Genomic DNA, 25,147 nt, shown 5'->3' with positions numbered 1-25,147 from the left:
GCGAGGTAAAGCACGGTAGAAGCTCGGGAAGGGGGAGGGAGTGCGCTCACAGCATCGATGGGCTCGGCTCTCATTTCGTGCGAATGAGGGAAAGCACCGTAGAAGCTCGGAGGGGAGGTGAACTCGCAGCGTGGGCGCATTTCGCTCTAGTGGTGCACGAGCGAGGTAAAGCACGGTAGAAGCTCGGAAAGGGTGAGGGGGTGCGCTCACAGCACCGACTTGCTCAGTTCTCATTTCGTGCGAATGAGGGAAAGCATCGTAGAAGCTCGGATGGTGGCGAACTCGCAGCGTGGGCGCATTTCGCTCTAGTGGTGCACGAGTGAGGTAAAGCACGGTAGATGCTCGGAAAGGGTGAGGGGGTGCGCTCACAGCACCGACTTGCTCAGTTCTCATTTCGTGCGAGTGAGGGAAAGCACCGTAGAAGCTCGGAGGGGAGGCGAACTCGCAGCGTGGGCGCATTTCGCTCTAGTGGTGCACGAGCAAGGTAAAGCACGGTAGAATCTCGGAAAGGGTAAGGGGGTGCGCTCACAGCACCGACTTGCTCAGTTCTCATTTCGTGCGAGTGAGGGAAAGCACCGTAGAAGCTCGGTGGGGAGGCGAACTCGCAGCCTGGGCGCATTTGGCTCTAGTGGTACACGAGCGAGGTAAAGCACGGTAGAAGCTCGGAAAGGGGGAGAGGGTGCACTCACAGCACCGATGTGCTCAGCTCTCATTTCGTGCGAATAAGGGAAAGCACCGTAGAACCTCGGAGGGGAGGTGAACTCGCAGCGTGGGCGCATTTGGCTCTAGTGGTGCACGAGTGAGGTAAAGCGCGGTAGAAGCTCGGGAAGGGGGAGGGGGTGCACTCGCAGCACCGACGTGCTCAGCTCTCATTTCGTGCGAAAGGGGGAAAGCACCGTAGAAGATAGGAGGGGAGGTGAACTCGCAGCGTGGGCGCATTTGGCTCTAGTGGTGCACGAGCGAGGTAAAGCACGATAGAAGCTCGGGAAGGGGGGGGGGTGCACTCACAGCACCGACGTGCTCAGCTCTCATTTCGTGCGAAAGGGGGAAAGCACCGTAGAAGATAGGAGGGGAGGTGAACTCGCAGCGTGCGCGCATTTGGCTCTAGTGGTGCACGATCGAGGTAAAGCACGGTAGAAGCTCGGGAAGGGGGAGGGGGTGCACTCACAGCACCGACGTGCTCAGCTCTCATTTCGTGCGAAAGGGGGAAAGCACCGTAGAAGATAGGAGGGGAGGTGAACTCGCAGCGTGGGCGCATTTGGCTCTAGTGGTGCACGAGCGAGGTAAAGCACGGTAGAAGCTCGGGAAGGGGGAGGGGGTGCACTCGCAGCACCGACTTGCTCAGTTCTCATTTCGTGCGAAAGGGGGAAAGCACCGTAGAAGACAGGAGGGGAGGTGAACTCGCAGCGTGAGCACATTTGGCGGAGCTTGATGTCGCGGTTTCTATCACGGCCGCGTTTAGATGGAGGCCAAATGTAAAAGCCGCCGGTGTGCTGTGTGATGTTAGTGCAGGTTCAAGATGCCCACATGGTCGAAGTTATTCCGTAGCCCTCCACTATACGGGTGCCATTCCTCGCATCCTTCTTTCACTCCCTCCTTCATTCCTTCCCCCACGGCACGGTTCGGGTGTCCATCGAGAAGTGAGACAGTTACTGCTCCCTTTCCTTTCCTCAAGATCTTTTTCCTAGCAGGGAGCGGGTAAGAGAAAGGACGACGGAAGCTGGGAAGGCCGAGAGCGATATTTTGTACCCTTGATTCATGCACAAATTGTGTTCGCAAATGTCACACTAAGCCACAAAAAGATCAGTACGCACATACAACTGGAAAGGGGGGGAAGCGGCACTAGCGGCCTGCTTCCTCTTCTACAGCCACAATCGTAACAGCATGATTGGGTATAATTTAATTTAGTAGAAACTATCGACGAAAATAATTAATTTAGAAGAGTGTGAACGAGAAAAGGGGTGACCACCGTCACGCGTGTCCACCTTTGATATAACGTAATGTAATAAGCCACCTCTCGGATAAAGCGAACCTTTTATCCCCACCTTGGATATAACGCACTTTAATATTTAAATCTGGGATATAAAGCATACTGACTCATTCAAGCGATCCATCGAGGATCGACTAAGAGTTCTTTTTTTCTTTTGGCTAAGGCATTCTGTCAGTTCATTGTGAATTCATGTTACATTGCTTCAAACTTTTGCGCTCCATCTTTCTATAGCCTTTGTCTCTGCCTTTGATTGCTTTGTCAAGCATGCAGGCAATACTGGTTCTTCTGCAGGCATCAAAATTTTAATTCCTTATTTGTTGCGGTATTGGTATATGGTGGAAACTCAAAGGATTTGAAGTTTTCTAAGGCTGTCGCGCTACGCTTTACTTCGGAGGGAATTAACGGGACAGTTTTGTACCTGCAACCGCCGCGGTGGCTCAGTAGTTACGGCGCTCGGCTGCTGACCCGAAAGACGCGAGTTCGATCCTGGCCGTGGCGGTCGAATTTCTATGAAGGCGAAATTCTAGAGGCCCGTGTACTGTGTGATGGCAGTGCACGCTAAAGAACGCCAGGTGGTCGAATTTTGCAGAGCCCTTTACTACTGCGTCCCTCATAGCATGAGTCGCTTTGGGACGTTAAACCCCAATAAACCAAACCAAACCAAACCAAACCAGTTTTGTACTTGCACCTCACGTAAGACGTATGATGTCGGACACACGGTGACAATGAATTTGGCCTTACCTACAGCACAACTGCTTTTAAGTTGGTCGGAGCGTAAGTCACGCCTAGACACAGCCTTTAGGCGTCTAAGGCGGCGTGGTTCCAATCGTGAAACATTACTACTGCTGCGTTGGTCGTACTGTGTATTGTGGTCTGTCTCTGTCAATCTCACATTGTGCCTTATGTAAGTCAGCACTTTTATCATCTCGTTTGTGTTTCCCTGTGTAATGCCTCTTGTTGTGTTTTTTATTTGTATTTGAATGTGCGTCACAAAGGTTCTTGACATTATTTACTGTTGCTCTTATTCTTACTGTTTGTTTGTTACTGTTGCTGTGTTTTTTAAGCTTGATTTTATTTCTTGTTGCTTTGATAAGGCATAGTCTCGCTTTAATATAGATGCTCTGGCAACATCTTATTTCAGAAACATGTTAGCAGCATTATCGTCCAGCATGACACCAATCCTACAAGCTTTTTCCGGAGCCTCTGCGCAGCATCATTGCTATTAGTGCTTGCAAAACGCTTCCAAGCAAAGTTCGTGTTGCGTTTGTATCGCAACAATCTGGTATCCCTAGTGATATCGTTTTTTTGATAATGCTTTTGTTTCCCAAAGCGATGAACAGCGCTTGTATTGTACGTATGTAACTAGAATTATCACATGCATTACATTTACAGTGAGACAAATCGACTTACCGACTTTAAGCAGGGATATAAAGGACAATATAACGTTTTATTTACAAGCAGAGGATGCGAATACTAACATTCGCATCCCCATAATGCTCGTGTTTTAAAACGCGCGCGCGTTATAAAGCAGCTTCAAATACGGGGGCACCCGCACCAGCACCACCGTGACATATGATGTTGGCATGGCCCCACCATTTGTCTAATCAGTGCTCAATAAGCTCGAAGAACAGACCGATGTTTCTTCTACCTAGCTGAAAGCAAGAAAATATGAACACTTTACACATAACTCGCGCATCTTATAAAGGTGAGGTGGCTAAGTTCGCTAGCGTAGTTCGTCCCTGGAACGTTCGAGCCGAAAGCGGTAGGCCCGGAGCCGTTCAGAGCGCTTTGAGGCGGCAAGCCAAGCGTGTAAGTCCGCTAGCTTTAATTCTCCGACTGACTCTGTGGCACGGCTAGTGTCCTAACTGCCCTGATTGCTGCGCAGTCGGCGGAACGCGTCGAAGAGAACCACTCGGAGTTGTCCGACATTGTGGAAGAGCTTGAGGACGAGATGATGGAGAACGGAGAGGTGAGTGGAGCGGGTATCCGTATCGTGTTATGTGTGTGTGTGTCTCTCTCTGTCTCCAGTCTCGGGAATGCGCGAACCAACAACGCCAGGCGTTTCTCTGTGTCGCGTATGACGACGCTGACACCATCCCATTTCTGTGGCTCTATATATAAGCAGAGCCAACAGGATAGTAGGATTGACGCACTGACCTATTAATCACGTTATCTTGGGAAAGTGAGTTTAGCCAGCGTGGTGCCGGAAACAGGGACTGTGTCTAGTACTGCTCTTACTGAGTCTTCATTGCGCGGCCAACCGTTTTGTGTTACTAAATTACGTGGTAATATAAATTGCTGCATTTTCGTGTACAACTTACCCTAGCGCTCTCTTCTGGCACGAAGCAGGATTTTTTTCTTGTTTTCTTTTGGCACACACAAAAAAAGATTAATGTGTTGGAGTTCAGCGTTTAATTACCGCGGGAATAGGCACCATAGTATCGGAGGCATTGTAACGATAGCTTTTTTAGACTCAGGCTAGCAAGGGAGAGGCATAGATTGTGCAAACATTTCACCACTTAGACGCTATCGCGGGTGCGGCGATATCACTACCGCCTTTTGAGATAAGTAGCCCCGCCCCCCCCCCCCCCCTAAAAAAAATACGTGATATAGCTTCCACAAACGCCTGTAAAGCATTGCTGTCGAGATATGATTCGCAATTTTCCAATGTTGTTTTTACGAGTTCGGGAAGGAAGGGAAGTTTTAGAAGGGCAATTAGTTGTGCAAGAAAAAAAAACGCATACAATGGCCTGTCAAAACCGAGCTTGTCGGAAGCGTCATACGCTGCCTTGGAAAAAGCAGACAGCGTCTGTCGGAGCCGGGTGGTTCTCAAAACTAGAAAACAAATATCTAAGCTATCGCGTTGTACCCGAATTCGAAATACACGAGAAGCTGCGGCGACTTTGGCATCACCGCATCAGATCCGCGAATACTACAGCTGTATTTGATGTGCCCCACGGCAAATGCTTAGAATTTTTCTGCCGCTCCCTCGGTTTCCCCCTAGATGGCGCAACGAGTACTGCAAACGCGTTTAGTGCGTCGCCGGCGGCGCGAAAAGTTGTGAAGCCTCTCATGGTCAACTGTCGCTGAAAAATGAAAAGTTCTAAACAACGCAACCGTCGCAACCAACACCGGACGGCGAAGAAGTCCGAGCACGCCTTTTACAAAACTCTTTTTAATATTGTTCTTTTTTTAACATTTATCATTATCGCTTAACCACTCGGCTACAAATCTCAGTGTCCATCCCCTGCGTGCGTCATGCATTTCCCGTTTTATTTCGGTGTTCCTTCTTTAAATTTACTTCTTTTTTCCTCACCATTCATTTTATTTTTGTCCATGAAAAGGTTTATCTGAAAAACTTTGTGCTCCGCAATTCATGGCTAATCCCCCTGTGTGGGCATGTGCCATTGTGTGAGGGTAGCAAAACAACGACATTTTAGCCTTTCAATTAGGCGTCACGTTGCATGAGCATTCCTTTCTGTTTTGTTTCTTATTTTGAAGAGTTATTCCGCATTACCTGTATGCTACAGCGAGAGGCCAGCGAGGAATGGGGCAGATTTGAAGGGATGAAAAATCGTCTTGCAGCATCTAGAAACTAAATTTTTATTATTGTAATAAAATGGGTTAGTGAAATTGTTTTTTCCGCTCTCCGACCTTTTCAGTTTTTTTTTCTTTGTTGAAGAACTACCCCGCCTTGCCCAAGAGCATAACAGCGAGAAATGGGGTTGGACAGTTTTACAGCCTAAAATGACATTCACGACAAATTCAAGTTGAACTGTATTGATGGGCAGCGCGTTCTAATCACAAGAGAGGCCACTGTGGCCGAAAACAGAGCTTTTGCAACTTAGAAAAGGCCACAAAACGAAGTACAGGTGTCGCCATCGCCGGAAAGTTTCGCAACTAAAATGCATGCGCCGACACCGATTTCCAGCGCGGATCCCAGAGGCTACGCTACGCCGCCATTCACTTCAAAACGGTGGCAGCCCGTCTTTTTCTGTAATGACGTCGCTAGTTTGAATAGACTGAAGGGAAGATGTTCAAATCTAACTTTCTCGGCGATAAATGTGTTTTTTTCTGCCGGACAAACGTCAACATAGCCAGGAAGAACCAATGAATCAATTTTTACTGAGAACAGTAATTGACTGAAGTTGTCCTTAGTGACACTTCAAAACACACTAGGGAGCTTTAAATGCTAATTAGCTTCATTTTTAGAACTTTAGGACGTCCTGAATGTCTCTGCTTTGCTCTGAGACGAACTTCTCAGCCTATGCGGAAGGCAGATGCAACATTTTATTTTGCAACTACGTTGGAACCGCCGTAGTGCTTGGCCTCCAACGCGTGCATTTCCTCTCTGCTTCTTTCTCCTTCTAGTGTGACAGCGTCATCTCTTTATGAGTGCATCCTAAAATATGTGTGCAAGCAGGACTATATTGCATGGCTTTGCATGGTCCTAGACACCGAACAATAGCTTGGAGTTGGGGTGCTTTAGAGTACACCGTAATTATGTAGTGTAGTAACGCGCTCGTTACAGAGGGCGTTAAACCCTTGCAGTGAGCGCATAATCGCCACCGCAGGGTGCGCATGCAAAGCAATGATTTTATTTTGTAATTGTATCTCGCATTATCGATGTATCAATTTTCTCTACTTCTCAATATGCCGTGCTGCAAAACAAACAGTGCACCTTCAGAACCCGCTGCTGTCCTTGCCACGATTCAATGGCTTCGGGCGGTGGCATGTTTTTGACACGTGCCGAAGTCTCTTCGTCCTTTCCTTTCTGTTTTTTGTTTCGAAGAGCCAAGTCTGTCAGTAACGGAGTTGAGGCGTCGGGAGAAGGCCGTAATGTATGGCGCAAAGAAAGCGCAGAGCAAGGCATGTATAATAAAACAATGCCTTTTCAATAACCTCCCATTTTTATGTTAGGTTTTCGCTGTCTGGGACTGGCGTACGCGACGCCACACTTCGCCCTTCCTGTTCTTCATTCGCTCGAGCACATCGACTGAGGGGGAGTGGCGTCGCGTCAGCCAATCGCAAACAGCTAAGAAAAGTGAAAGTGATTCTCAAATTAATCGTCATATTATGCCGCCCCGGCTATTTTCTATTCTTCAGTCTCTCTATCGCTTCCTAAAGCTGACCGTCGTATGGAACTGCGTGACGCACTTTCCTCCTTTTTTATTTTTTTTTCTCTCTCTCTCTCCCTCTACTTTTGAACTGTCAATATCCCGCCACCAAGAGCGTCTGTGAAAGTCTCGGCGCGTCGCTCAGCAGTCAACCTCCGAGGAGATTTGATCCTACTGTGGCCGCTTCGGTCCGTAGTACTGCGGTACAGCATCGTTCGCAGGGTACGTTAGCCCAAGCTGTAGCTTCTGGTTCGCCCTTCCAGCTGGGTCACCGCGGCGGTCGCGGATCGCGAGGTGTCCAAGGACCCGGCGGACGGAAGCATCATCATCATCACCATCACCACCACCACCAACAGCCCCAGCAGCAGCAGCAGCAAAACATGCAACAACAGCCCCAACCCATCATGCATCACACGCAGCAACCACATCACCAGGTGACCGACACAGTAGAGCGCCAGGAGATGTAGCCGCGGGTCGACTTTTTTTTTACCGCAGGTCACTTGACTAGTAGGGAAATATATGACACTTCGCCGTACAAGGCGCAAAAGGTGTCCACCATTTCGACTATCGCTGTTTAAGCAGTTTCGTTCGGGAGGGGTCCTTCTTTTCAATGAACAACTCTGATTTACCGCTTCGTTTGGACGGGAAAATATTGATCCAGCGTCAAGGTGTGCATGTGCCAGCTGAACGATTCGCTTCATCACAGAAGAATTTCCTGCGAGGACGCATTTACGATACAAATATTTCTACAACAACAGTTTGTCGTCATCAGGTATATAGTGCACCATGGGGGCACGTGTTTCTGCTGTATGGTATCTTGTTTTGTTGCTGTTCGCTTAATCAATTCTGCCCCAAAAAGGGTTAATCATTGCTCGCTGTAAGGAACAACGGAGGAATTCGGCCCCAGCGCGTTCGTTCAGAACTAAGCAAGGAGGAAACTTCCTGCAACGTCATTTTTGCTCATACAAATCGGCACTAGGGGAGTAAAGTATACATGAAAAACTTTTTGAGGAATTTTGTTAGTTTAACATCATGTACTGCGATCGTAAGAAACAGAAAGCGGTGGATGCTATACCAGTTCAGCATTTGCTCGGCCGCCGGCTAAAGGTCAGACCGCAACACAGTCCCAGCGCAGTTTATTTGCGTCGCTTTGCTTTCCGGCTGTCACTGCCTATAATTTCAAGAGAACCAATTTTTTATGGGGAACTTGCGCTGAAGTTTGCGGTGCCGATTGCAGCGCCATAACACTGCCTAGCGAGAAGAGCAAGCAGTTTTGGGTCGTACTCTTAATACTTTTCGCGCGATGTCAGTGCACGTTAAAGAACCCCAGGTGGTCGAAATTTCCGGAGCCCTTCACTACGGCGTCTCTCATAGCATGAATCGCTTTGGAGCGTTAAACGCCCATAAACCAAACCATGAACCAATCTTAGTACTTTTCCGCGCCACCTTCAGGCGCTTATTGGCGTGAGCCTCCGCGCTCTGTCGAAGGCGCACGTGCCGTGCGTCAGCTATCTGGGCTACGCCGAGAGAAGCTAGGCAATGAATGCTGTCAGCCAAACGCGGGTATCTAATCGCGCAGAATGTGTTCTCGCGTTCGCAGCGGCCCAAGCAGCTGATAAAAGCAGTTTTGAGTAACCGAAAGGAACAATTGCAGTGCCACCTTGGCAGCGCAGGTTCCCCATAAATAACAAGTGCATGCTTACAGTACTCGCCCATGGGGGCGGAACTTGAAGGCTAGCACAAATACCTAAACTGAAGGCAGCGCAACCAGCTATGAAAAGCAAAATGATACGGCCAGCAAGACAGCAGCGCGGATTACAGAACACACTCGACTTAATGCCATCTAGCGGAAATAATAGAAGGAAAATAACTATGACTGGGCAAGTGACACAAAAAAGAGACAACCGACAGTCTTCTGGGACAATAGAGTGGATCCAGAGTTAAGGTATACGTAGCAGCCCTTGCAAAAATTTCTGTAGACAGCCTATAGACTGTCCACAGACTTCTGTCTATAAAGATTATAGACTCTCTATATACAAACCCTAGAGAACAGTCTGTAGGCAATACAAATCCTATAGACACACTATAGACAATCTATAGATTTATGGCCACACACTTTTGGTAGACTTTTGTTCTACAGTCGGTACACTATGAATAGACAAAGAAATGTCTATAGGAAGGCAATATAGTCTATAAGAAGTCTATATACTTTCTAAAGACCATTTTTTATAATAGTGGGGTCGGCAGGGAGCCAGGGGAAGCGATAAAATCTGCTACGTCTGAAAGTGATGACTGGAGGCCGATCGTCATCTTCCGTACATTGAATGCAGCGTGACCGTTGGTGATGACGGACGAGTTCAATGAGTCCCGCACTGAGTCAGTCCCCTTTCTGTGCCTCTTAACCTTGTCCAGATGCACCCGATGCACCAGCCGGGTGGTCACCCTCAGTACCAGCAGCCGGGCAACATGCTCGTCGCGGGCCAACAGCAGCAGCCACCCGTGGCGCAGCGTCGCCAGGGCCCCGTGATGGGGCAGGCGCAGCAGCAGCCCATGATGCACCCGGGCCACCACCACGGTGGCGGCGTCAGGCGCAGCGAGAAGCGCAACTCGGCCGGACAGCTCATCATAGAACCAGAGGACGCGCTCAGCGACAAAGAGATCTACCCCTTCTATGGACCCTCGGGAGGCATGGGTGAGTGCATAGCCTCAGGGGTGTTATATACGGTATGAGCGGAAGGGCTTGACCGCAGGCGGAGAACTGACCCTGAAGTGACCGTGTGCTTGCGTGTATCGCATATGTCAATTAACACCACAGGACACATAGGCATGATAGGAGCTCTCCACACACACGTCTATCATCGCTGGTTTTGTTGCTGTACATTTTTCTTGGTTCTTCTATCATATTTTCGCTCTCCGTACACGCTATGTCTGAGTGTTATGCATTCCGTAGTTCCAGCTGAACATGCATAGTTTTTAATAGCACTGGTCTTACGGTTCTCAGTCTGCTTGTGGCAGTTTGTCTTCCCTTAATTGTACGCCTGTCGCCTCTTACCAAGCTGTTTCTCCTGGCGCGAGTGCTACAAATGATAATGCTGGCTATGAACCACGTGCACTGAAGAAACAAACGTCCTTCTCCGTTTCTTCACCCTGACAGCAGACATGGGCAAGGACAGCGATGGAGGCGGCCTCGGCGTGGTGGACAACTACTCGGAGGAGGAGTTCTCCAAATACGACATGGGACCCCGGAGCGGGATACCGCGACCAGCGACGAGGCACCAGGTCCCCGGCCGGTACCACGGCGGAGAACGAGGTCCCCGCAGTGGAGAGCCGCAGCACGGCGGAGTCGCCTACCAGGAGCGGCCCCGGCCCACGTCGCCGACGCCTCCTTCGAGGGCCATGCGACCCCTGGTGGACGAGGAGCCGCCCCCCGCCAGGGGCAGCTACGGCCGCCAGCAGAGCGGTGGCGGACGCGGCGGTGGCGGCCAAAGGCAACCTCGCGTGCGTTGGTTCGTGGCCTTGTTCGACTACGACCCGCAGACCATGTCACCCAATCCGGACACGGCCGATGAAGAGCTGCCCTTCCAGGAAGGCGACCTCATCAAGGTGCGGCCACCACAGCTATTCCGTGGCATGGAAATAACGTCACTTGCCTGAGACTGTGTTGCAACTAACTCAGGAAGTGAGCTGTGCATTCTGAGACACACTGTAGGACTAAGAATAAGACAAACACAACACTGACTATTCCGCGACATCGAGTATAAAGACGCAGATGACGCTAAAGTGAATCAGTGCATACGCACCGAGAACAAAAAACAAATTCTGATGCTAAGGCTTCTAGCCCGCTGAAACGTTTCAACAAACTCGCTGCAGGTGGTATAGTTCCGATTTCGGTTTATCGGAAAAGTTCCGGTCGTGACTAGACTTGCGCTTCGTAGAACTCCAAGTGTAGGATTAACCCTATCTATGGTAAGGCCTGGCCTTGCTATTGAGAGCTGTTTTATCGTCGCGATACGGGCGTCTGAAGAATGTAACCTTACGCGCCTCATCGTAAATAGAGAATACCTCACGCTACCTGTTGGCCTTCTCTCGCAAGATCTACGGCGGCAAGGACCAGGACGGTTTCTACAAGGGGGAATGCAATGGCCGCGTGGGCTTCGTGCCCTGTAACATGGTGTCCGAGGTCCACCTGGACAACGAGAACGCGGAACCGCCCAGGTCGAGGCCTGCCCAGCAAAGAGGTAAGGAATGCAGAGCGCTTTGAAAAATGACACAACATATGTTTTACGTAAATCAATTACATACTTCGGGAACTTTACAGTACTGAATAACGTCAGTTGCTGAACAGTGTGTTTCAAAACAAAGTCAATATATATATATATATATATATATATATATATATATATATATATATATATATATATATATATATATATATATATATATATGGTATAGTTACGGTTTCGCTTTGTCGGCAGGGTTACCGTTTGTGACCCAACGTTCATGCGTTTCGCAGAACTCTTCGAGAGTACCGTCCGTAGTATCGATGTTTAGGTAGTAATGGTAGGAAGGGTATCCGTGCTGTGATGCCGAAAAAAAGACTGAGAGGAAAACCTGGTAAACGCCTTTATGTGTGTCTATAGAAACACGAATTAAGAGGGTTTTGCTGCAGGCAACGACTCCTGGGGAGGCGTTATGCGGCCACAGCCCAAGAGGATGGTAGCGCTCTACGATTACGACCCGGCTGAACTGAGCCCCAATCCAGATCCTTTCGTAAGTTGTTTGCTTCGTTCTTTTTGCTGGTCCTTTCTTACTCTGGAGCTTTCTTTGAACGTTCGTACCGTTGTGTCACTGTATGTAAAGCAGAAGGAGAATCCGCTGCTTTGTGGCGCTAACCCGTATTAATCCTGGAGAAGAAGCCTCGTTAAAACGAATAAGCGCCACTGCTCTGAAAGCACACAGCTGTGTTCTGCCTTATGAGTGGCCTTTCTCATCTGTGGTGCTGTGAACCGGAAACTACAAACAGGCAGTCCGTATGATGTCTTGTAGTTAGTGGTGAATCAGAGGTAAATGTCGCTGTGCATGGAAAATAATTAGAAGAAAATAAATACTTCTAGCATGCCAGGTTGGCGACAGCTTATGTGCTTATTGGCTGCGTATTTTGCTGGTACGCGACAGCAGTCTACTACTGCCTTGCTACTAGGTCTACTTACAGAAATGGGCATAACGCTAAGCACGTCTCCAGGTTCACAGGAAGATCTGGTGTTATCTTGTTTTTACAACGTTTTAAGGTGCTCGTGATATCCCCAACGTTTAGCGGTCGCGCTTACGCAAACGCGCCAAATTACTACCGTCTTTTAAATGATGGGAGAAGAATCGATGTTTTCGCGGTAGTATTCTTGAATGCTGCCCGGCGCAATCGCGGCGTTTCCACTGTAGACGATTTCACTCGAGTGTACGCGGCCACTGATGCGGCTGACCAATGCAGTCGCTGCCGTGTGCACTGATATATTTAGCGTTTCTGGCACTCCACGGCTTCCAAGAGCGGTGGCAGGGCGTGTATGTACGTTCTCGGCCCTTCGCACGAACCGCAAGTGGTGTCGTGTCCTCTGTATCTTTGGCAACGACTGCGCGTTCCTGTATCTCTTACGCCTTTCAAACGTTGTTGTGTTATGTTGTGTTCTGTTGTGTTTGTGTCGTGTTGTGTTGTGTCGTGATGTGTCGTGTCGAGTTGTGTCGTGTCGTGTTGTGTCGTGTCGTGTTCGGTTTAATGGCGCATGAGCATCCAAGGCTACCATGCGCCAAGCTCAAGGTGTCAGACGCTGCCGCGTTCAATCTCGTTCGCGGGTAAAGCTCTAACGCGTGTGCTTATCACGCGCTGTACAGTCCGAGCTGGCGTTCAGCACGGGCGACGTCATCTACGTGTACGGCGACATGGACGAGGACGGCTTCTACTTTGGCGAGCTCCGAGGCCAGCAGGGTCTGGTGCCTTCCAACTTCCTCACTGAGGCGCCGGCCGACTACGCGGCCAACGACGGCGCAGGCGGCGGGCCGCGCGGAGGCGGGGCTCCTTCCAGGCACGGCTCTCTGCAGCAGCAGCACAAGGGTACGCCGCCGTCGCTTGCGCCCAGCTCTGCCCCGAGCGCGGAGCATAAAGCACACATATACTGCTTTTAATAGATGTCTAAGTTGCTGTAACTAGCCTGTTAATCAATAATATGCACTTAATAAAAAACCACAGGGTCATCTAATTTTCGTTACGTCATGGCAGTGCGGTATCATGAACAGCTGTTGGCGCCTTTACTTGAAATGACCTCCGGTCTGGCGATGTCACTTCTTTTCATTCAATGGACGAATTTTATAACCGACGGCGGAATTTGGAACCATGGGGCTTCTAATCTTATCGCATTTAAAGCTGATCACGTACGTAAGAACGCCCTAAATGCATACATAGAACTAAATTTGCACCTAGCTTTAGACTAGCGACGAAATACTTATTTGAAAATGAGCCAACCAACTATTGTAAGACTCACTATTGTGATCTGCGAGCTTATGTATGTGATTATGATGTGGAGTTGTGGTAAATGATACTCGTATGTTGTATTTCAGTGCCTCAAGCGAGCAGAACTATCTAATAAAGACATTATCACCTACCTTGTTAACAATCTCACAATAGATATGCTCTTCTGCTGCGCTCCGCATAATATACTTATTTCCTTTGCATTTCTTTCGAACAAGCATGCTATATGCTTGTTCCTGAATAACTTATAGTATCCGCTGTTTTATGTTCATTTTTTCTTTCCATTTCTTTTTTATATTTTCCTTCCAAAAGCTTTGGTATGCAGTTTGCTTGTACGCTTTTATTATTTTGTTTTGTTTGAACTTTCTGCTTTTGTTTGCTAACTTTTCTTTCACAGCTGCTTTTGCTAACAGAGCCAGCGAAAGCCCTCCCTCTGTCATGGTAATTTTTCTTGCTTTGATGGGGATTTTTTTCTTGCATGCTTCACGCTGCCCTGCACCTGCATGTTTCCGGTTGTAATGTCACCGCATGGAATTCTTTTTTGTCTTTCGCGCATTGCATCAGCTTCTGCATTGCAAGGAATGGAGTGATTTTGCACTGGACATGATCACGTCCACACTCGCTGCATATCCACACTGCTTTGCAGATGCATATTCTTGACTTCTTTTGTAAACTAAGGGGGGAAAATAAGTATTGTGCGGGGAATAACGTACATCACATCTTGCAGAACGCAGTACAGTAATAGGCTCACGCAGGGATGAAGCGAATTAAGTTTTGGTGCCATATGCGTTGCAGTTTTAAGGCTTGCGATGTAATTTAGCAGGAATTTCAAGTTGGGCAAATTATTAGCTAACAAAAGCGGGTGAAAGCTCACTTCCGGAAGTGGTCCACTTGATTATAAAAGCATGCCTTCTATATCCCTGCTGAAAGGTGGCGCTGCGATCGCGATTTATACTTGCCACTATGACTGAGCGTATGGGGTGACGTGTCAACAGTTAGTTTCTCTACGAAATCTTCATTTTCGGGTGGGGGAGGTCGAGCTGAGAGTAAAGGGAGTGGGAGCAGTGCGGTATGGGTGAGTATGCCTCTTAATCTAACATGCTCTTGTTTCGGTGGTATTAGCCTTGAAACCTCTAACGCCGTTGAACTTTGCTGCTTGCATGGCATGTACCTCAACGCCGGGCTATGGTGCAATATCACGAAACGATAAAAATTCTATCTTAACGTCTTTCTTGATTGCGCTGACTGCTCCTCGGCACAAGTGAAAAGCTCGTGAGGTGAATTGAGAAGGAGAGGTGTGCAGTGGGGGCGTTTCATAAATGTTAGTCTCTGGACTTCCACTTCTGTGTTGCGCTATTCGACATCTCACCAACTCCGGGCGCAGCTCGGTGTCTGAAGTATGCTGACGTTTCAACATTACACGGAAGCCAGCACTTTCAGCGCATCAGGGTTGCTTTCCTTTTTAGTGCGACAACTTTCTCACTTTCCGCGGTCCTCAATCCGTTCCCAAAGCAATGTCCCCACAGCTTTCCCGCGGCGTGATTAAATGGTTTTTTCCGTTTTTTTTTTTCGCCTGATCCGGGACCCTTTTTCTCTTTATCCTTCTTTCTTCGTTCGCTCTTTTTATCCGTGCCCCTTCATTCTTCTTGAGTTCAGGCTGCCGTAGGAAAGCTAAGCTATGCTAAGAGGCTGCTGTAAGAAAGCAGCTTTCCAACTCAGTAAGGCAAAGAGCCGCTGCCGGCTTTCCGTTCCCTTGGTACCGACAATTTCGCGCCCCACTAGACCGTAACGAAAAACTGATGTGAGGGCTCCGCCTTGGTTCTCGAAGCATTTTTTTTACATTTGGTAGCTCACTATTACCGAAAGCGAGGCAAAAACACGCCATGTAAAAATTTTAGCGCGCGTTTAAATAACCGCCGCGTGCTGGAAATGGGCCCAGAGCGCTCCGTTAGACATAAAGCCTCATGGCCCGCAATACTGATTGATTCGTATAAAAGCATTTAACCATTAGTTGTTAAGCTGTCGGACTTGCTTATTACAGCAAAAGCATACCCCCGCTTCGAGGGTGGCACGTGTAGCTGTGTATATTCATGCAAGTACAGGCCTTGATAGGACAAGTAATTGCATTTTACAGCCGAAGCGAGCCCAGTGAGAAAAAAAGCGATAGAAAATAGATACGGTGTTTTCGCGCATTAACAAGATTGCGAGAGATGGATGAACTAAGAATGGATGAAAGCACGAACGGTGCTAATTTAATCGTCGGGAATTAATTCTCCGGTCATAATCTAAGCAAACGCAAGGGGATGCAAAACGAAGAAAAACAATAAATCTAGAACCAGCAGACAGGTATTGCGAAAAGGAGTTCAAGTTGCCAGTCGCGCGGCCGTCCATTTAAGGCACTCCGCTGCAATTCTTTAATCATACCGCTTGCCAGATTTGCTCACAATATCTCTATCTCACCAAAAGCATGTGATGACTGCTGCTGAGCTCACAGACGCGTGCACATTCGAGTTACGGTAGCTGTGACGTCAACAGTTGACGTCGCCCAAGTAGTTGCGAACGTTTTCCAGCAGGAAAGTTCATATGCGACACGACTGTTCGTATATCTTAGTCTTCACCGCGCTAACATGATTTTGGAGTTCAACGGACGCTATAGTTAAACTGCGATACAAACGTATAGGCACCTTCGCAGCTGGTGTGAGCGGTTCCCGGGCCTCTTTGATGTTCAATTTCTCCTTGATTCGTGGGTTCTTTGAACATCTACAGCAAGGAGGCAACGTTGCCCCAACTTCCAATCTAGAGGAAACGTTTTCGTGCCGTTTCACGTGTGAACATTAAAGCGTTGCCGTCTTGCACTGGGTTTTTGGTTGAATAGAGCATGTGAAGCATGGTGACTTGGGCTATTATTTGCAAGTGCCCTCGGGGGTAGATGTCACTTACGTTTAGATTTTGCGAGTAAATTTTCTTCTCCGCTAGCAAAAGGCCGAAATGTTTCTGCGCCTAGTGTCAGAATGCGCTCTTGACGTAAAGTGTATCGCCTAAGCTTGTCGGCAGGTTTAATGAATGCGGGTCTAATGTATATGCGTGTACCGAGTGTGTCCGCGTGGCTTGACAGCAGTTTTTAAAAGTATGGTTTTTTGAGATTTTAACTTTTTCGGCATAGTAATACTAAGTTCCAATGGTGGCGGACTTCAGAAAACTGTTAAATCATGGCAACTGCTAAGCCGTTTAACTAAACTTTAAATTCTAGATTTGCAGTTGTTCGTTAGTACCACATGCGTATGAGTGTTTAGAATTATTCTAAATAGTCATACGCGTCTGTTAATAGTGGGAATCTTTAAATATCTAGGTACAACCATGCGTCAAATTGCAATATTTAAGGGTTTACTATTAGAATTTAGTGAAAAGGCTTGCTAGTTGACATGGCTTAACAATTACCTGAAGTCTGCCATCACAGCTATTACTATGCTGCCAAAGCCACATTTTTATACTTCAAATAGCTTGCTTAGAAATATTACTGGCAACCTTCACCGACATACCCGGCATATGTTGAGAGAGGCTTTCTTAACTTTTCACCATATTTTAGACAACAAGAATTTCTGCGCTCATAACTTAGGATGCAAAAGTTTTCACCTTGTTTCTTTCTTTTTGAATGCACTTACGTACGTAAGATTCGTACTACTTCAGTAGGGCCCACCGGATACTACGTAGGAAGTTATGATTTCTGACAAAGTATTACGACTTCGTTCAGGATGCAGTCTGAACTCTCAAATTTCACCGAAGCATCAAACTAGCACATTTATTAACCAAAAACTTATAATATTGTTTGCAATGCGATAACTGTGTGTATTGCATCATTTCAGACTGCAATCTTCTCACGGCTCAACGGAGACACTGTGTCATGGTGCAGATATTTATGGTACTAACAGCATCAAAGATGTAATCAGTGGGCGATATGGGCACACAAATTAATAGAAACTTTTACTACGGAATAAAGAGTTACTCTTCCTAAGTACACCGCGAATAATTTTTGCTTGCTTCATGTTAGCACAAACGCTTGCAAAAAAATGACGTTGCCCGAGGTTTATGCGCACGTGCATGGCGCTCAACGAACTTGTTAGGAACCCGAGCATTAAGCAGAGATTAATGCTATGTCTCGTGCGACGAAACAAATGCCAAAAGACTTTGGCCCCTGCACGAAACTTCTCACTGACTGTAGGTTGAAGATGTTTCTTTACTGCAAAGTATCGGAGAGAGCCGGTGGGGGAAATTTAATGTTTTAGTAACGATTGCGTGGTTGAAGTGTTTAACACAAAATAACGGACTCCTTATTTTCAGTAGAATTTGTCCTTCGCTTACCGCTGGTGAGCTAATCACAAGCTATTTCTTGCCATTTTCATTACAGCGCGCTCTGTCTTTCTTCCGTAATGCCAACAGGAACAGATATAAAATTGTCGTTGCCTAATCCTGTGCGGCCCGTGTCGTCACAGCTGAAGCCCACGCGTGAATGCTGTCGCGTCGGTGGCGCTTCCTTGGAAGAGGAAGTTAAAACAAATCCTCAGCTGGGATTTTATTGCCCGTTAAAGACCCGACCGAAGGTAATCGAAATGAACTCGATGGCATACTCTGAGAAGCTCTCCATTGCCGAGGAGTAATTGGGATCCATAAATAATCGCTGTTTTCTTTTAAAAGCACTTTGCCGCTTACCTGCGGTACTCGCAAGTGGTCTTACCCTGTTGTCTGGCGCCCCCTCCCCACCCCTTGACCGGGCAGACCTGCGGGGCGAGCCTTCCATGGGAGGAGGCGGAGGGCGCGTCCACCCGCCGCAGGCCCACGGCGGCTCCCAGCGGTCGCATTCGTCGGCCCCTGCGCACCAGGCTGCTTCGGCGGGCCGCCACGCGCCGCCCGAGGAGCACTGGTCGCAGCAGCAACACCAGCAGCACCAGCAGCAGCACGCCTACCAGCAACAGCCGCACCAGCAGCGGGGCCCGCCGCCGGGCGCGCTCGAGCCGTCCCACTACGACCACCGGTCTCCGCACGAGCAGCGCTCCTCCGGCTACGCGTCCCGGCCGGTCGTGGGCACGGCGCAGCGATGGTGAACCCCCGACGCTCCTGCCGCCCCACGCCAGGCGCCGGCTGCACGCCCAGCAGCTGAGGCGGCGCGCGGTCACGCCGCCCCGTCGCCCCTCGCCGCCGTCGGGCGCCACCGTCGACGGCAAGAGGGTGTCCTCGCCCGCAGTGGCCGAGTGCTCGCCGCCTCCGGAACAGCTGAGGCCCAAGAAGAAAGGCCGCTTCCGGTTCTTGCACGCGCTCAAGAGGTTCTTCGGCATGAAGGGCAAGCGCAGTTCTGCAGCGCCTGTCCAGTGAATCTTCGCCCAACCGAGCGAGGGTTTGGCGTCGAACATCATCCCACCGACCTCCTGGCCGCAGACCTGGTGAGAGTAACACCATGCGCCCATCAGCGTGGCCAGTGCTTCTGGACGGAGCGTGCAGCAGGGTGGAATGAAAAGTGTAGAGGGGTTGTTCGTTCTGCTTAGCTTACTGTTCAAGCGAAAATCTCAGTGGCCTATCGTTGCTTGTAAGCACAATTGTTTGGAAAGGATGTCAAGTGTTCTGTAAGCTACGCTCTTGGATCGATGAAAGGAATTCTGCAAGACAGCATTTGGAGGAATAATACGATGCGCACTACGCCTAGCGTGCTGTTCAACCGCCGTATACATGTAGCCACCATTGGTGTGATCAGCAATGTGATTACTACAAGAGTGATATGTAAGCTGATGAGGTTACTTCCTCAGTGCGTATTCGCAAGGTGCGGCGCACATTCGTGTTCGGAAGGACACGCGAGAAACAGTTTACCACATGGGAAAGTTGTTCTTGCCTGAGCCAAAGATGTGGCCACACCGCTTCCGCATCCAGTGAGAGAAAAAAAAAGGGGGAAGAGGACTTTTGCTTCGCTCATGGCATTCCAGGGAGACCAAAGGCGCTTATCCACCGCTTGCAACGCTGGCCATTGGGTACGTACCAAAATAGGTAACGCAATGCTTGTGAGAGCGAAGAACAAGACTGCTGACATGAAAAAAAAAGACCGAACGGTCCGTCTACAAGAGTAGAACGAACAATCCATTCCACCCTGCTTCTGGAAGCGCACACATAATGCATCTGCCGAAGTGAAGTTCCTGGTCTGCCGATCAAGATCTGCCGTCGCTCGCCTCCGTTTAGCCCACGTTTGGAGCATCACATTCGAACAACCCTTCACCATCCTGTTCACGTCTAAAAAGGCCACATGCTCCGTTTCGTGGCCGTCTTGGTACCACCGGCATCTCTAAGGCGGCCGAAGGAACCCGCCCACAGCCAGGACCTATCTCAGCGAGTGCACAGGCTTCTGTGGCATCTTCATCGTTGACACGAGACAATTCTGAGCTCCATCATTTGCTGCATCCGCTGCCTCCTGGGGCAAAGAGGAACCGGACAACTCCGAATCGGTGTCTGTTCGTGCGCGTTCTGTGTGCATCATCCGTGATAAGTCATGCACAGCCTGCCTATAGCTGTGCGATTCTTTCCTTTCTTCCGACAAACTATGATTGAGACATTACCTACATTGTTTACTTCTCGTTGCCTCTTACCGTTTGCCCCCCTATCCTCTAACAAACGTCGAGTAAGGTTCGAAGCAAGTGTGTCATATTTCAATGTACAAAGGAACTGTCTTAACTGAATTTTCATGTTACACACCCTGTGTGCGTCATTAAGCTGTGCGATAATATACCGTGGTCACTATACAGTAGCCGCGTGCGGCTCTGCCATAAACACACACATATACACACACGTGCACAACACATATGTCTCGTTGTTCGCACTGGGGCCGTTTATTCACACCACGCTGCGTCTCGTTTATATTCTTCGTTGCCACATGCAAAAGATTCTTCTTCTAAGGCGTCGGGCCTGCCTTCTTCTAAACAAGTCAGCGAGTTCCATTAGTGTCAATCGGTGCCGTCGCTCTGGCGACGACTGAGGCGAGTCGTGCGATGCGCAACAACGCCTAACATGGAGGACATGAACATGGACATGGAGGCACGTGGTCTCCAGCCACCGCCGATACATGTGTCTGCCGTTTTTCCGCACCTTCACGACGCGTGCATGTAGATGCGTCCCGTTTTAGAGCCTCCGGAGTTGTAGAAGCCTCATTCCACGAGTCGTGGCGTCCTTTGAGAAAGAGAGAGAAAGAAAAATTGCAAGCGTGCGGACGAGAATGAAGAGGGCGCCACTTTGCACATATCCTGCGCGAACCCGGCGCCTAGCGAGCCTGGGGCGAGTGTTCTTGGCTGGCGAAGAGTCGATCGAGAGGTTCGCGCCTTTACACGTGCCAACAGCGGACGTTCCGCACTCAGGAATCTCGTCCCTAACCTCCTTCCCGGACACTTAGAATAAACAAAAAAATAACCACCGCCCTCTCCGCAGCTGGCGAGTAAGTTGCGTTGGCTTTTCCCGACAAATGGCGCGTGTGTGTGCGCATGTCTGTGAGGGTATGACTGTATGTGTGTTGTCAATATTCCAGGCGCGCGCTCGTGTTTGTGTGATTGGTGAGCGTAGGCGTCTTTTCCTCTGTTCACTTGTCATGGTGTAGCAGAATGGCGTTAAAAATCTGCAGGCGTGACTAGTGTATTCGAAGCTGAGACATGGGTCGCCGCGGTATAAACAGTTGGGCGAGCTGTAAAAGATGTAAGAAAAATAATGTTGTTAGATCTCCTCGATGAAGCATAGCAGCCGTGTAGACACACCTCTGGCGCCCTTCTATGGCAGCTTTGCATAGAATTCACTGCCCTGATTCTTCCTCCTCACTACCCGGCAGCTTGTCGAATGTGTCAAGTGATGGTCTAACAGGAAGACTCGATGAATAATGATGATTCTGGGTGCGTGGTAGTGCTGGCTGGCCCCTATACCACGGCAAGGACAGCTCCTCTCAACACTGTTGCGATCGCTAACCACACAGTAATGCCTTGTTCCTCTTCAGCAAAGTGAAAGAAGCTGAGGCGTCTCGTCGCTCACGTATAGTGATGATTTCTTTCGCTGGCTCCACCAAACAACACGAGAGAAATTGTAGCATGTCAAATGACAGGAAGGGCAATGCATATTCTCCGAAAAAAAATTAATTTTGATACACTTTTGAAAGTTTGAAAATGGTGCTGTAAGTGCCGACAGACAGGCCGCTTGAAAAGCATGCATGACAGATGCTGCTTAGCAGAGTACCGTTTTTCGCGTGAACTTTCTTCGACAAAAAATTCCGGATGGAAGTTACCTTGTTCTTGAGAATAAATTAAGCACGAGGCGCTCGAGTGGACGCTCGCGATCTGCGCTGCTACGTTCAGGACTCGTTAGTAATCGTGGCCTAGGAATTGCGTCATCATTAAGGCATATGTTCAGTGTGATTGAGTGGAAGTAGTGTGGTCTTTCGGCGCAGACCATTTCCTTGCTGTATACGCTGCAGCTTTCCAACATCTTGCATGTTGAAACTTCGCCGCGGATTTTAAAAAAAAGTCTATTAAGCACCGTGCATCTCCAAAACATGGTGTTAACGATATTTGACCATTAAAAGCGATTATGCGCCTGCTAATCCAGCCAATAGCCGATAACAAGAACAATAACCATGCGTCTTAAGTATCATCACATTGAACGGGCGCTCCCTTCAAGAAATAATAACTAAGCATCTCCAAGAATTTTACAGCGAGAGCTGTTATGCGCTCGTCCCTTGCTTTCTCGTCGCCGTCGGCGCCGTTGTGCATATCTGCGAGCATATTTACAAGCTCACCAGCTCCTGGTCAGATGGAAGATGCACAGGCATTCGCAATCGACCGGCATCAGGCCACGATACTGGGGTCGAACCATTTGCGAGTCTTCCCATGGGTTTCCTGGGTATGCTTGGATAGCTATTGGCCCATTACCACGACGGCGTCGTATCTTAGAAGCAAGGTTGCCTAAGGTTGGACATAACATCTGGGCCCCGAGGAATCTATTCCGAAGTGGACAGTGCAGCTCTTTGTCCCGAGTCCTATGAACGTAGCAGTGGCTTGCATTCGTCGAATAGGCGCCGAACTTCTTTGCAACTGGTGAAGAAGAGTCGTTTCGTAATTCCAGCATGTTCCGGCCTGGTCCTGGCCCCATAATCAGCACCCCCCCCCCCCCTCCCCAAACTTCGTTGACAGACTGCTGAGAGATCGTGTCCTGAACATCAGCGGAAAGGAGCGAATACAACCGTTTAGTTTTTCACGTCGTAAAAGTTGAAAAAAGAAAAGAAAACGAAAAAACGCTATGAAAAAGGTAGCTCTTGGCTAGATCTCTGGAATGTCGGAATGTATTGTTGGAAGAGCGTCGCTAAGTACCATCGTGCGAGCTTCACTATCCTCGCTCACGGAGCTGTACCGCCTCAGTGTGCTGTCGAAAAGCTTGTGTGCGCGCGCTTGTCAACGTGGCTTTCGACATGAGTGCCTGGTAAACGTGACTGCCACAAAATCGCGGTTGAAAGGGAAGCACCTTAACGAGTAGATTTTCCTGCAAAACCCGTTCTGACTTAGCTGAGTAACGTTTATTAACAGGTCGCTGTGTAAAGATATATCGTCGACTACGCTCGCTTCGGGGTTTCGCGCGATAGAAAGAAAAAATGTTAAATCCTGAAGCCGAAGCCTTGTAGAGTCGATTACAAGTTTCCTCCGCGTTGGTGACGCTTTGGTGCAAGGTGTTTCCGCCTAACACAGTGGAAGTTAGGTGTACAGTAGGAACTAAGTATCAAAGCGGGCGTCGCTTTCAGGGAAAGCGTTTTGTGGACTGACGTTATAATTGCATCTTACCGCCGTTCTCAAGAACTGCTTTGTTCGCAACTTTGATGTTGCGAGCGTTCTGTACATAAGAATACGCAGGGGAGCAGGCAAAGCGAATCTTTTTCACGCCAGTGGTTTATACTTTTTTCCCCTCTGTTATTCGCGCTCCTATCAGCACGCGGCGTGTTCTGTTGGTAAACGTGACGACGCTCAAACCGACTTAGCGGTCTTCCTTTTCTATGCGTGACGTCATCACCACCCACACGCGCACGCACACACACAAACACACTGTGCAAAGTGTTAACTAGCTAGCGACAGATCTATGGTTACGTGGAATGTGCTCAGAGGTGTTATAGCGATGCCGGTTCGATTGCATACATTTCTTTCTTTTACGAGGAAATCTAAACTTCTTTCCTATACCTCAGGCAACGTTTCTTTAACACGACGGCGAGATAATAGAACAAAGAGAAGGGCGTGGCAATCCAGCGCTCAGCAGTAACAGCTTTTAGCTCTTTGCTCTTTTGTAACTAATTATTACGGCTTGTTGCGCGTCCATCTATAAGGTACCTTACACTGCGAAGGTTGGTGTAGCGATGGTTTTTGTACCGCAGGATTAGGCTTTATTATGATTGTAGCTGCTCCTCGACATCTCTTCAGCCGGCGTTATAACATGAGCCTTTGACGCCTCATCTTGACGAAGTTTGCAGCGCATTTGTATATTTATCGACGTAAGCAGTGTTAGCGGCGTGATGGAGAGCAGTGTTGCATGCAAAGAGTGTTCCTAACTCTCTATAGTGAAACCATTTAGCGGTTTCAGATGAATGGTTATGCTAGTCAGAGGCGGCGCTACTTTTCATCAGATTGTGCTTTCCGACTTGAGGCAACAGGTAAAGAAGAACGGCCTGAGCCTTGTGGCACACCGCGGAGAGGAGTGGGAGAACAGGTGAATTTTGAATGCCTTGAACTATTAGTCTCCCAGTGTTGCGGCACAGACTGCGCGAGGTGTTCACCTCAGCTCCAGCGTGTTTTTTTTTTTTTTTCTGGCTTCGTCCTTCAATACCCTTCTTAGCGCAAAACATGGGCTGAACTTGCGTTCATTTCAGTAAGCCTTGACTGGATACCATTTCAGCTGTGCTAGTAACCCATATGAATGCCGCATTTTTCAACCGACTCTGCTTCGTTGTTGTGGGGTCAACCATGCAACGGTGGCGTGCTGACTGTGTTTTCATTGTGCAGATACTAACCTGCAAAGCTTCAGGTTTATTAAGTAACGCGTACAAATAAGTCTTTATTTTTATTGATTATTTATTGATTTCTTACTGAGAAAACCTGCGGTATACTTCACGCAGATATACGTTGATATGAACAGATCTTAACCTCAAATGTGGTACAGCTCTCTTTGTTACTCCTGAAAAAAAAATGAGACGTATAGTTTTAACTGACTCTGTTGAGTTTTTGAGGAGTCAACCACTCAGAAAAGTGTGTGCTAAGCGGGCATTCTTTTCTATATGTCTTAACCGAAAGTGCAGTTGAGCTGTCGTTTTCAAGAGAGCTACCAATACAAATTTCCACTTTAAATTATCGCTTCATCACCCTGCGCACGAAAACGTTCGCCTAAGTGCTAAATTACCCATGCCGTATTGCACCTTACATGCTAGCTGCTAAGGGTCGCCCCTGAAAATCTTCAGCGCTCGCTCTGGAGGCGTCTGCACTT

At 48.6% G+C, this 25,147-nt stretch overlaps 1 protein-coding gene across 6 annotated transcripts in view; it reads left to right on the top strand.

The window, feature by feature from the left end:
• Rbp (RIMS binding protein) overlaps positions 1–21,044 on the top strand; it is a 401,872-nt gene extending 380,828 nt beyond the window's left edge. For 2 of the 6 annotated variants that reach the window (XM_077653607.1, XM_077653612.1), the window contains 9 exons: positions 3,876–3,959; positions 7,371–7,541; positions 9,520–9,799; positions 10,262–10,710; positions 11,201–11,345; positions 11,777–11,877; positions 12,991–13,210; positions 14,022–14,065; positions 18,398–19,120. In XM_077653607.1, coding sequence (XP_077509733.1) covers positions 3,876–3,959; positions 7,371–7,541; positions 9,520–9,799; positions 10,262–10,710; positions 11,201–11,345; positions 11,777–11,877; positions 12,991–13,210; positions 14,022–14,065; positions 18,398–18,991 — 2,088 coding nt within the window. In that variant the 3' untranslated portion in view covers positions 18,992–19,120. Of the gene's footprint in view, positions 1–3,875; positions 3,960–7,370; positions 7,542–9,519; positions 9,800–10,261; positions 10,711–11,200; positions 11,346–11,776; positions 11,878–12,990; positions 13,211–14,021; positions 14,066–18,397 lie in introns of all 6 variants that reach the window. The other 4 variants (XM_077653608.1, XM_077653610.1, XM_077653611.1 and 1 more) reach the window with 4 other exon arrangements.
• Positions 21,045–25,147: the final 4,103 nt, after the last annotated feature.

This window comes from Amblyomma americanum, chromosome 2 (assembly GCF_052857255.1).
Source record: "Amblyomma americanum isolate KBUSLIRL-KWMA chromosome 2, ASM5285725v1, whole genome shotgun sequence".
Classification (NCBI taxonomy): Eukaryota; Metazoa; Arthropoda; class Arachnida; order Ixodida; family Ixodidae; genus Amblyomma; species Amblyomma americanum.
Note: the sequence above shows the minus strand (reverse complement) of the source record. Positions and strands in the feature narration are given on the sequence as shown.